The 13,256-nt window shown below is 33.9% G+C and overlaps 2 protein-coding genes across 2 annotated transcripts; one reads left to right on the plus strand and one right to left on the minus strand.

Moving 5' to 3' along the window:
* On the plus strand, nt 1,268-5,022 carry LOC105169621 (dehydrodolichyl diphosphate synthase complex subunit nus1-like). Its single transcript, XM_011090068.2, has 9 exons — nt 1,268-1,419; nt 1,628-1,702; nt 1,883-1,934; nt 2,675-2,945; nt 3,050-3,111; nt 3,464-3,647; nt 3,752-3,848; nt 4,262-4,344; nt 4,767-5,022. Exons 2-9 carry the CDS (start codon nt 1,647-1,649, stop codon nt 4,772-4,774), a joined length of 813 nt encoding a protein of 270 aa, XP_011088370.1. The 5' UTR covers nt 1,268-1,419; nt 1,628-1,646; the 3' UTR covers nt 4,775-5,022.
* LOC105169620 (ATP-dependent Clp protease proteolytic subunit 6, chloroplastic-like) lies at nt 5,112-9,325 on the minus strand. Its single transcript, XM_011090067.2, has 9 exons — nt 9,166-9,325; nt 8,968-9,032; nt 8,679-8,748; nt 7,594-7,795; nt 7,421-7,486; nt 7,097-7,237; nt 6,447-6,500; nt 5,854-5,946; nt 5,112-5,445 (listed from the first exon to the last, which is right to left on the minus strand). Exons 1-9 carry the CDS (start codon nt 9,252-9,254, stop codon nt 5,398-5,400), a joined length of 828 nt encoding a protein of 275 aa, XP_011088369.1. The 5' UTR covers nt 9,255-9,325; the 3' UTR covers nt 5,112-5,397.

Here is a 13,256-nt window from a genome sequence, read left to right on the forward strand (position 1 = left end):
CTACATTAATTTTTTGTCGAATTATCTGTTATATACTTCTTATAACAACCACTAATCTTCAACTGTAAAAGTGAACGGGATCAAATATTAAGTAATTTAAAATATATTTATTTATATATACACACACACTATATATATAATATTATAAAACATATTATACATAGGACTTTTTTAATTGGACATGTCCACTGGATGATACATTTCCAACTTCTATTCACTTCATTTTCATACTTTCACAAGTTCATTCCATTCAATTTGGATGACATTTTAGAACTTTTCAATGTTTTAGCAATAAAAGCATGTTGTCTTTTATTAAGAGAATTCCAAAATATTATTTGATTCGTCGTTTCTTAAAGTTTGTTTGAGATTATAAGTCGATGTATCTTGATAGACAAATTGCCATTTTCATTAACACCAGTGTGGGCAATGATTGTCTTAAAGATAAATAGCCTAACTTTTGTCTCTTATTTCTCCTAACAGAAACAGATAATCGACTTTCGGCCTTTACAAAAATAACATATACAAAGAATATCGACATAATTTAAATGAGTAAAATTTATTATGGTACTTAGATTTTATCGTTAATATCACTTTGACATTTGAATAATTATAAATGATCAATCAATATCCTAGTTGCGCTATTAAAGTATGGTCTTCAATTCAAATTTTTACTAAAATTCTTCTATTATCTTTTTTATGCGTTGATCATGTTACCACTACATATTAAAATAAAAAATAATATATATATCCAAGAAAAAATTATATAAATTTATATTGATATATTTTATCTTTATTTGAATGGTTGCAAAGTATTTCAAATTTAACTTTTAATATAATTAATTATTAAGTAATGAATTATCTTACAAGTACTGATAAATAAAGTGAGTAAAAGAATTCAAGTATAATACTCAAATGTAAATAAATATCAATACGATTAATGACAAAACTGTGGTGTCAATACAAATTGTACTCTAATTTGAATATTCAGAATTTGTGACGTATATGAATATTAAGTAGATATGATCATATCCGAACAATACATATACATCCTTGATTAAAATGATTTTTTAATTCAATTAAAAATCAAATGTAGTAATTTGTGTTGATGGTTGGATGTGGTGGAGGAATGGAAGATTAACTGGGCCCAGCAAGCTTGTGGCCCAAACATGGATGGACCAATTTAAGGGCTGCTAAGCTAAAAAACAAACCAAAACTGAAAACACGTGTTTGGTGTTCACTCGTTCACGCTTTTGGCATCAGCATCGTACTGTACTACTTCCAAACAAAGCCTAAAAGCAAGTGTGTGAAACTAGAAACTGACAACAGAGACCCTTCTCTCTCTCGCGAGCACATAAACATAATAAAACTGCAAGCAAAGTCATGCAGTGAGAGTGTTCCTGAAAAACGCATAAATTACAGGTAACCTCTTCATCTCCCTCTTTTTCCTTTCCTCCACGCCTCTATTTTCTCTCCGACTATAACTTTGTTTTCAATATTATTATGTTGCTCTTTTTACTTTCCTTTGATGAAATTTATCCAAGCTTCGTTCTTCTTCTGGCAAGATTAAGGAGAGAATGAAACCGATTAGTCGCAGTAACTTACGGAGTCTGTTCCCATTCCATGTTAGGTTTTTGCGGAAATTAGATATGCTGGAGCTCGACTTCGTTCGTCTCGTCATGTTCCTCCGCTGGCTCGAATCAGCGTTAGTTGCTGTCTATACTGTTTTACGCTCAATCTTACTTTGATTTTCATAATAGTCGTGTTTGTGGCTGTAGTTGCCATTCAAAAAACATGATTTTGAGTGGTTTTAGGAGCGCTTTTTTTTTTTTGTGTAATTCGAGGAATTTGGTATCAGTAATTCTTTGATTGGGTTTGTATACAGAATTTTGGATTTAGGGGATGAAATGCACAAGTTCTATGCACGGATCTGCTCAGTAAGTAACTGCACTTGTTTGTTTCCTTTTTAGTTGATTGTTTTGGAGAAACACTTGCCTAAACCAAGAAGGATTATGTGACATCTGCATGATATGAATACCATTATTAACATATCACGGCCTCGAACACCTGGTGTTCTTGAGAATTTTGCACTGTAAATGGTGCGGTTATTGTCCATTGATAATTAGCAAGGTGATTTAAGGTTCAGTTTTTAAAACTTTTATTTGTTTTTGCCTTTGGCTGTGACAAGTCGAGGGCAAAATTGATATCAAATGGGAGGTACTATAAGCTGTTATACTAATTATATAGGGTAGGGCTGTGTTTAGGTACTTGAAGTTTAGGGGTCTGGAAGATTACTTACTGTTATTGAATTAAAAGGTCCGTATGCATGCAAAATTCAACCTAACTTTTAATGCATTCTAAAGGAACAGGTACATTATTTGACGTTCATAAGTCAGAATTTTAAAAGAGACCTGGAAAGAATCTTATAAACAAGATGGATACACGTGTTACCCATCATAAGTTTGTGATACAGTAAAGCTGATCCTTGAAAGGTGCTTGGATGCTAATAAACATTCACACTGATAAACCTATAGGTATCAGTTTAGGTTGCTCTTGTCATGCAATTCTCATACTTAGCCATGGGAGCGTAGTCTCTGTTGCTTCTGTATGTGAAATACTTATAGGATACATGTTTTAAAAATTTTGTTAATATTAATTCGGTCTAAAATTCTGGCAGACTGGTGATCTTGGGCTTCGCTTGCTCTGGCATATTATCCATCTGTTTGTGAGCATTTGGTACTTTGTTGTGGGACTGATGAATACACTTGAGAGCTTTCTTATCTCCAGTGGTTTATTTAAACGGTATAGAGATCTTGATATTAGTAAAGTGAAGTACCTGGCAGTTGTTATAGACAGTGAAGAAGCTCTTCAGACTCTGAATGTCCTTCAGCTCTTGCGATGGCTTGCAGCCATTGGATTGAGAAATGTATGCCTATACGATAAAGAAGGTACAGGGCAATAACACTGTAAAATGATCTTTGTGATCCCATTTCAAATCTTTGTTTGCTGAATCTCTCGTAAGTAACTGTAGTTTGCTATTTTTATGTCCTAGGAGTCCTGAAGATATCCCAAGAAGCCCTCAAATTATGGCTGAAGAGTGAAAGAATGTCAAATGTATGACCCTCAGTTCTATGTTTCAGCAGTTGTCTATTGAATCATCAACTATGATATCCATATGCTGAAATCGTACTTTTTGACTAACTGTACATGAAACATCAAGGCCTTTCTCTTTAATTGAACTTTACAACAGGTTTATTAACATCAAGAATTTGTCATTTTCTGTATCCATGACGAACTTTTCCTTGTCAGTTGTGATATACTTGTTGAATCTCGCATGATGCAATGGTTAACTACATATACTGCGATAAGTGACTAAAAATGTTAGACAACATTCATATACATTTCCGTGTCCAGAACTGCTTTTATAAATGAGCCTCTAATCCAAACACGAGCCATCTTTGCACAGGAAACTACTGGCGGCCCGCTTCTTGACCCGAAGAATATAAGTTTGGAAGTGATTTCCTTCTCTGATGGGAAACATGCAGTTACAAAAGCAGCAAATGTTCTTTTAAAGAAGCACTATTTGAATGGCAATACTGAGAAGCCAAACCTGACAGAGTCAGACATGGCAGAAGCTCTTGGCAAAATAGGTATATATTTTTTCTATATACTCCAATTCCATGTTTGTGATTTCATTCTTTCTTTAGCATTATATACAAAGAGTATTTCACATCCATATTTTTGGTGAACTCAGGGCATGGGGGAGCAGAACCTGATCTCATGTTAATTTATGGGCCAGCCAGATGCCATCTGGGTTTTCCAGCTTGGAGAATTCGTTACACTGAGATGGTGTAAGTGTTCTTTCTACACACTTTTATAATTCGCTCAAACTTTTGCAACTATTTTTGTCAACATTATGAGGGGTAATTTATGATAGCAAGTGAACATTCTGATTTCAGGAACAACTTTTTATACTCTGAGTTCCTTCATCTACAGTGGAAGAGATTTATGTAAAAGCCACCGCAAACTAACAAACAATGACAATAACAACACATCACCAAAAACGAATCAGTATTGTGCCTATAGGAAGCTCACACATGTACTGATGCAGCCAAAGCAAATCCCTATCATGGGTTGCGTTTATCTATATCTTTTGGCTGCTTAACCTTGACTAATTAATTTGTAAATATCTCAATCTTTTCTTTTCTAGAGCATGTTGTTAATATATTGGAATGCTGGACTTTCAACTATACTCTCGTTGCAGGCACATGGGACCACTGAAGTCTATGAAATTTGGTGCCCTCATGAAAGCCATTCATAGGTACACTATGGTGCATCAGAACTATGGTATGTATATCTACTTCAATTATAAGCTTTCATAGTCAGAAAGTGAGTCCCCCACTGTTCAAACCTTTGTTTAACCCACCACATTCTCGTATTTAAATTTAATGTAAATAAAAAATGGAGCCTATTCACATAGGGATAAAAGAAAGAGACAATATTTTGTTACAAGCCACTTAAAAGGGCTAAGCAGATAAATGATGGAGCCTATTTACAGAGGGAGAAAGCTATTAATACCGTTCTTCTTTCCCATCCGATTCTGCGGACGAACTTTTTTTTAAGAGCAAAAACCAGAGATTTTCATTTCTGTTGTCTATTAGGATTAGGATTTGTAAACATTCATCAAATGTACTTGAACACAGATCACTTTACATTTTTTTTCACATTTTATTCACCTTTTTGTCTAAAATTCTATCTTTCGTTTCCAGGTACATGAAGCTGTATGCTTCAAGTGGCAAATTCTTGTAAACCCCCGTTCAAGGATAACATATTTATTGCTGATAGCAAAACCTCTTATTGCTACATGGTGGTTATGGATTATTGGGTTCTCTACCTTTTTGCCATCGGCTGTTATACAAATGCTATTCAAGAATATTATCATATTATCATATAACATATAGATAACCCTCAATCTCTCTCATCTATTCAATAACTGTACTGATGTTGCAACTATCCTTGTGATCATACTTGGGAGGAAGGAATGGATGTTTTAATATCAGTCTTTTAGAAATTTCCATCTGGCTGTTAAAAAAAACTTTTAAACAAATAAGGGCTGATCTGACATTGCTAATAGAAGCTAATTCTTCCCTACAATGCGGCTGTCACTTGTTTTACATTAGCGTATTGCTAAGCTTTAAGCAATGCTTCGTAGCTCAAATTGTCTCAAAGATTCAATACATTTATCTACTGTCTGATGGATCCATAGTAAAATTGGTGTAAAATCTGAGGGTGATACATCTGGCAACTTGCTCAATCTTGACCCTGATTGCATCTCATGGTACCAGAGCTGTGTAAATTTAGAATGTGATTGTATGGATTCAGCTGTCTCGACCTCTGAATTTAGTACTCTGTTTCCAAAACCCCATCAATGAGACCAAACTCCATAGCCTGGAAGGAAGAAGAGAGTAATGGTTAGGAGAGGCAACTGATGCTGTTCCCAGGGTTTTTCTTCCAAACCGGAGATGAAATGGAGCTAGTGAAATGTCACGACACAAAAGTTATGAAAAAAATGAAAGTTCAAGTCACAGGAATGAATAAATAATTTTAATTTTATCGCGTAGAGATTGCTAACTTTCTGCCTAATGTCCTCTGTGCTCCCCTATGATTCAGTGATTCAAGTGCTCCCCTATGATTCAGTGATTCAAGTGCTCCCCTATGATTCAGTGATTCAAGTGCTCCTTGCTCCTCCCTCCTCCCCTCTCTCATCCAACCCCACCAGCACATCATCAGGACAACTTTTGATACAATCTTTATAAATTTCATATAAAAAAGAGCAGGGCATTCTAGCATCATCACCTCAGACACGGACAAGAACCGGTCTCTCTCTGTGTACTGCTGCACCTTCTCAAGAGGTTGGCCAGTAAAGGCAGCATACATTTTATCGATTTTCTGCAACCAATAATCATTAGGAAAAATCAGAATGATATTGCTCGTACTAAATCTCACGACAAACTAAATATATTATTTATTGCATTATGGTCATCCAAATCTCAGTAAAGTATTCCAAACATAAAAGAGCAGCCATCAATTCTATCTCATGCTCATCCAAGATCCTATGAAATGCCACAAGTTTGTTGCATGACATCAGTATTTCACAAAATATGGAAATGAACTCCAGACTCAGCATAACATCATACAGTATGCATTTTGATAAGGTTTTCAAAAGGAAAATATTGCTTCTCAAGTATTTTGGTGACACCCTAGGGCCTTTCCTGGGCACATGCAGTGCTGCTTTTAATAGGAAGCATAAATCTGCAATGCACCACAATATTCCAATAACATGCATGCCTCTGCAGATTCTAGTTTGCATGCAACCAAAGTAACAGATATAGATCACAATTATCAAGAAGCTAGTAAAGAATGTTAGGAATAGATAACAGGAAACTAACATGACGAGATTGAACAGCTTCATTTACTTGGCGCCTTACATCTTCCACATGACCCTACGAGCAGAATAAGTGCTTGAGATCCAATATAAACTACCACAGGAAAGGAATCAGCTCGAAGTGAAACAATACTCAGTAAAGAAAGTGTTTAATGAAAACTCCAGTCATCAACAAATTATTTTCTGAGGTTTATAATCCAGTCAAAATTCTTCGAATGGCCAATACTCACAATCACAAGCCTATAGCAGGCTAATGAAGTTATCATAAACTAGCAGCAAAGTAGGACAGTAAAGATGTTGGGACAAGTTCATAGAAGGCATTTGGATGGACAAGTTACGCTACTAACAGTAACTTTAGCTGAAGAGATCAACCTCAAATCTTTCATCAGATGGTTGTTTAAAAGGAATTGATGACTCAGCAGTGAATATGGCCATTCCTAAAAGTTATGGGCCAGCCTAAATAAATATGATTTGTATAGCTTCATTTTATATCATATTTCGGGGAGAAAGAATAACAATGTCGTCTTTATAAGTCATCAAGCAAATTCCTCGTTTAGTCTTCAAAAGAAGTTGGATAGCAGATGGTGTAACCTTGCCACTCTAGATCTAATTTCTTCCTCCAAAATAAATACCCATTAAGAATTCAGTTCCTACCCCGCACCCACTTTGAGGTTGATGTATCATTATACGGGCATTTGGCATCGCATACCGCATTCCCTTTTCCCCACCAGCAAGAAGAAGTGCACCTTGGCTTGCAGCTACCCCAAAACATACTGTGCCAACCTTGGGCTTTATCTGAAGCAAACATTCATTGCATAAAAATGATATTAGAAAATGGTAAGCAAGGAGAAGAAAGCAGCACGCATGAAACTTACATAAGACATCACTCAAAAATTAAGTAACAATTTAAGATTGGTCAATGAATGCAAATTTAAATAATAAAATGAAACAGAAGCATGAAACCAAACGCAATCATACCCAGGACATGCAGTCATATATGGCCAATACAGAGTATGTACTTCCACCTGGGCAGTTCAGATACATCTAACAAGAAAGATAACAATAAATGTAAGCAATAGGTCTAGATAGGGCCTCAATACTCTTATGTGTAGAATATACTAAAAAGAGCTTTAAGGGGAAAATATACACACCAAAATATCGGATTCTTCATCAATTGTTGCCAATGTCACTAGTTGTGATATAACTCTCTGAGCTACTTGTGAATTAATTGGCTGCCCAATAAAGATTATGCGGTTTCTAAACAATACCGTTGAAAGATCTAAAGGTCCCCCAGGAGTCATCACTGCTGGCATGATGGGTGGATTCCCTTTTTTGGCTTCTATCACACCATTACTGATAAAGGATAAATTTTGGTAAAGTTGTAGCTAAAATAAACAACTGTACTGTCTGTACTGAGGATAATAATACGCCTAATAAAAAACGAATAGCAAGTCAATATCAGATCAGCCAAACGGGATCTGAATGAGAATTGGCAAGCACAAATGGCTTGACTCAAACTCAATGCAAACACACTTACACATTCAAAACCAAACTGTAATTGGTTACAAGAAAATTTACAGTTAAGTAATCCACATGGGTAGCTATCATAATCATCATTTAACCAAGTATAACTATGTTCCAGGTTTCCAGATGGTTCACCTCTACCAGTAAAATTACACCGCCAATCTTGTAGCCGAAAACTACTAAGTTAGCTATGAACATAAGTACATATCGGTACACAATTTGACCACCCCCCAAAAGCCAGCAAAACACGTATTCACAGTTAAAGAGCAAGTTAGTTTCAAATAGAAAATACCTTTGTCTTTCAGACCTACCATAAGTTTTAATGAACTTGAGAGTGTGACCAATCTTTTGAAGTAAGCTACTAGGCTAGTTTGTCTACATAAGACATACCTGTCCTTAATCAAACACCCTGTAAAACCACAAATGATAGACATCTAGAGAGTAAGACTCGTTTCCAGATACATCTCTATATTATTTCTTTTGACCTACATAGGCTTCAGCACCCTGAAGTGAGCATACAAGCGCCACATGCAAACACAGAAGTCCACCACCCTCTTCAAGCATGAGAAAAAGTATCAAACAATGGTTTTTCCACCCACATTCAGGCACAGCTCTGATAGCAGATTTTCTGAAATATCCTAGATCATCAAGCGTACATCATAGTCCATCCAGAAAAGTTTACAGAATTAATATTCAATGCAGAAGAACTAACCTTGGATTAGAATAACTATCACCCTGGTGGCCATGCTTTGAAGGCAATCTGCTTCTTCTACTAGAAAATCCTGGTAATATCACAAAATAATCCTAGTCAATATCATTCCTCATGACCAACCCCTACCCCACCAAAATAAAAAAAGAAAAAGAGCACACATGAAAAATGAATATTGCTGCATTACAATAATTAATCATCAAAGTCCCAATAAACACTGTAACTAACATCACATTTTTTATTTCAAAGCAGAAGTTTAACTGCTTCGAAATGCAGATTTGAAAATACATACCAATTAACGAAGAATCGCCGTAGGAGCTCGACAGAGCAGAAATTACAGGTCCCAAAGTTAAGTTTCTACTCAAGAGGAGAACAACGAAGTCAATTAACAACAGGATTAAGCAAGAGTAAAAAAGAAGTTCGATCAAGATAAATACGAACAAAACTATAGAAAAATTGCAAAATTTAGACAGAGGCAGGAGCAAATTACCGCTGCGGAAACAGTGGCAAAGCTGAGACTTTGTAACCAGGAGAAGCGATTGATAGGCTTAACGGCGTTCGCATTGCTGGCGTCACCATTCTGCGGGGTGGTTAGGGGGATAGAACGACCCGAATAGCACAGAAGAGATATTTGTGAACAATGTCGACCCGTTTTATGATATTTGTACAATGTCGCGTGTTTACTGAACTCGCGCGACTTTAGTTGAAATATGGGAAAAGGGGATTAACAGACGAGATGGACATTCAAATCCTCCAAATACAATACGATAAAAGATTGTAGGAAGAATTTAAGAAAACAAACATTAAATAACTCTTTATTAATATAAAAATATATAATTCAGAATTGCTGTTACTTATAACATAGAATTATTTAGTTGGTGAAACTGAAATCAATGACCTCTAAGGTTTGTTCTCCACTAGTGCGTAGAATATTATTATACTGTGTAATATGTGTTATCTTTCTACTGTAATAATAGGCAGTATTTACATATAATTTATCTGATATTATTGATCGAATTATAATTATTGTAGTTGTCTAACAAATATATAAATATTCAAAATTAATTTATTTTAAATAATAATAATTAATCACTTTTCACCTAAAAAATATATAAATAGAAATAAAATACAAAAAATAGATACATGTGGATTGGAAAATTGAGGGGAAGATTTGAATAGATAATTTTAAATTCAACACAACACAGTTTCAAATAAAATTAATTTTTTAAATTTAAAATTATCTAAACAAACTCAAATAATTTGCTATTAAATATCAAAATCCATAGTTTAAAATCTTCAACACAAATACAACCTAAGACAAGATTTGAACTTGAGATAGATATTTAAGAAAAATATTTAAAATAACTTCACAAAACCACATTCCAGAAAAAAAGTATATAAAAATATTAATACTTTGTACTATAAATTTATTCAAAAAATTATAAACAATTGCCTTCTGTAATAAACTAAAATAGTTTATAAACTTTTCAAACTATTTTTTATTTTCCTTTTTTTTAAAATATTTCATTTTTATGATATTGTATAAACTTTCAAAAATGTAAAATATTTATAAACTTATCCCAACAGCTGAAACAGACATGCATTTTTCAAAAATAAGAGACTTTTTAACAAGTACCAGTACACCTGAGTGACATCAATAAATATATTAATATATTATCTCTTCAATAAATCTTTGTGTTAAATATTAATCATCATCCTAAGTCCTAACCTCAAATTTAATTAATATCCCCATAATTATCCACTACTATTTTTCCTCCTTCATAAGTTGGTCCCAATACACCAATTCAAAATGGGCACGTACCACAAATATGTACTGGTTGCGTTATGCACTCATGATTCAATAAAATCTTAATACCCCCCCCCCCCCCCCCCCCCCCCCCACCCAAAAAAAATATCAATAAAATCTTGCTGAGGTATATATAAATGTCATTCCACTCAGTATATATATATATATGGTGGGACATTAATTTCTTAAAGTCAACTTTGGAAGAGATGGGAGTTGGAATTGATCCATAGCATGAATGATATATATGTACATAAATAATCACAACTATACATATATGTTTGAACATAGTTTAAACAATAAGTAGTATTCATGACATGATTTAAATTTAGTTTTTTGGACAAATTATGAAATTATGTAGTTGGTTGTTTGTATATATAATATACGCACTAGTTAAATATATGAACAAAATGTCCATTACAAAAGTCACCTGAATATCCAGCAGCCATTAGCGTCACAGATAGATGATTCAATCATGATAAAAATAAAGATAATACTTAAAAAACGTAAATTTAATATTTTAGTCAAAACTGATCTGTAGCGTATAAAGACATGAAATCTTGAGGTGACGCTGCTATTATTTTGAATAAATGTTTGAAAAATTAATTCATGGAATGGGACGTTGAGGAAATATATTTTATTTCCGGTCATTCTTTTTCCTAAAAAAGAGATAAGAGCAATCAAGACGCACACAATATTTATCTTTTTCTTTGATATTTTCTATTTTGATATTTACCTTTTTCAGTAAAAAGGGTGAAAATGAAATAAAAATAAAAAATCACGACGTTGCTTTAATGATGGAGAAAACGTGTGTGGATTGAATAGATTGCATGAGATGAAACCATAGATTGTGCTTATATATCTTGATGATCTGGTTGGGTACAAAAGCTTTATATATGTCAACCCACCCACATACGAGCGAATTTTAGAGCATATGAACCACTATACAAAAGCGAATTCCGGATCACGATCATTTTACATGGTGACATGATTGACGGCTCGAATTTGTTATGATTATGATGGCGCACTGGCTTACTATGTGCCGGCCAGGATTATTTCTGTGGGCTAGCTACAAAAGAACTAAAAAACCTGAATTTATTTTTATTTTTTCTCTCCAGATATCATTAGAAAGTGATGGTTATTTAAATACTGACAATAATAAAAATATTTGATAACTTATAAGATTCTACAAAATATTCAATAATTTTTTAGAAAAAAAGTTTATATATGATCAGGTCTAAAAATTAGATGCACGGCATATATATATATATATGGTTATTTATAAAAAATAAATAACAAGGCAGATTCAATTTGGTGACGTCGACCTCCAAGACTATAGATCATATATATTATACATATATGAGTTTTAATATTTATTTTTTATTTCCTCGAGCGAGAGCATTGCATTTAATTCCATATACACAGTATAATTATTATTTTTATTAAATTTAATAACATAATTAAAAATACATACCGTTGTACATTAACCATATATATGATGTCATGACATCTACAAGAAGCAATAAACACAAAAAATTATAATTTAAATTACGTATAGTTTGATCTAAACTAATTATGTGGTAGATGTAGTGGTGCGATTAATGTACAATTTAAAAAAAGTGATCAATCGTATATGAGCAATGTATCATTTTTGTATGTGTTTGATTTGATTCGACTAAAACTGATTTATTACAATAAACACGTATGCATATACAAGCAGCGCTAAGCCTTTTACTGTTGTATTTGTGATGTCTTGTAAGAGGAAGGAGGTGGACTACGTACACTACTCATCTCCTAACGTGGGGTGTTGACTACTGAAGCATTATCTCCCCCTGGTACATGAGGCTGGGGGGGGGGGGGGTTCGTCTATAAATATCAAGTCAGAAGTTGTACAGTTATAAGCATAAGTATCAGCCAGTTTGAAAATGAGAGCTTTCATCCTTCTCTCTCTCCTCCTGGTAATTAGCTTTCTTACACACATCTTCACTTTTCATCGTCCTAATTATGAATGTTGTTATGTTTTTATTTTTAATAAATTCTCGTAGTATGTCTTAAATTAAAGAGGCAAATCCATATATTTGAACGACCACGTAAATTTTTCTGCCTGTTTATAATTTAAATTTATAGCGATTAAATTTCTTGACTATACAGTTTATAATAAAACACATGCCTTTTAATTGTTTTGTTATTAATTATTATTATTACTGTTTTTCAGTTTGCGTGTATAATAACCGATGCGAGAAAAGATCCGCAAGACTACTGGCAGAGTAGAATGGACGGTGAACCGATGCCTAAGTCAGTAACAGATCTTTTGCCAGTCTCCGACGATCCAATGAATTACTTGGATGGTTTTGCCAGAAACTTTGAGACGAAGCCTAACGTCATAATATATCACAGCCATCACCACCATGTTCACTCGGCGTCTGCTGTGGATGGTTAAGTCATGAATGAAGAGCAGCCAAAAGACTATGTTGAGTTTGAGTTTGCGTAGTGCAGTATACATGCATTCATGCATTTCAATTGATTTGTGGGATTTTGTGTTGAGATTTAGCTTAAACTTTTTCTTTCTTCAGTTGGCAGGAAAAACGTGTGTGTTTCTGTTGGTATTTCTGTGTGTAATTAATTGAAGAGTTTGCTGTTTTAAAGCCATATTGTTACATGCTTGCAACATTGTTTGAGAAGTGGTATATATACACTCGTTGTTGCTGTTGTTGTTGTGTGTATATAATAAATAATTTTTTTGTGCTTTGAAACATAATATATTAGATTAAAAAGAA

This window comes from Sesamum indicum, linkage group LG8 (genome assembly GCF_000512975.1).
Source record: "Sesamum indicum cultivar Zhongzhi No. 13 linkage group LG8, S_indicum_v1.0, whole genome shotgun sequence".
Lineage (NCBI taxonomy): Eukaryota > Viridiplantae > Streptophyta > Magnoliopsida > Lamiales > Pedaliaceae > Sesamum > Sesamum indicum.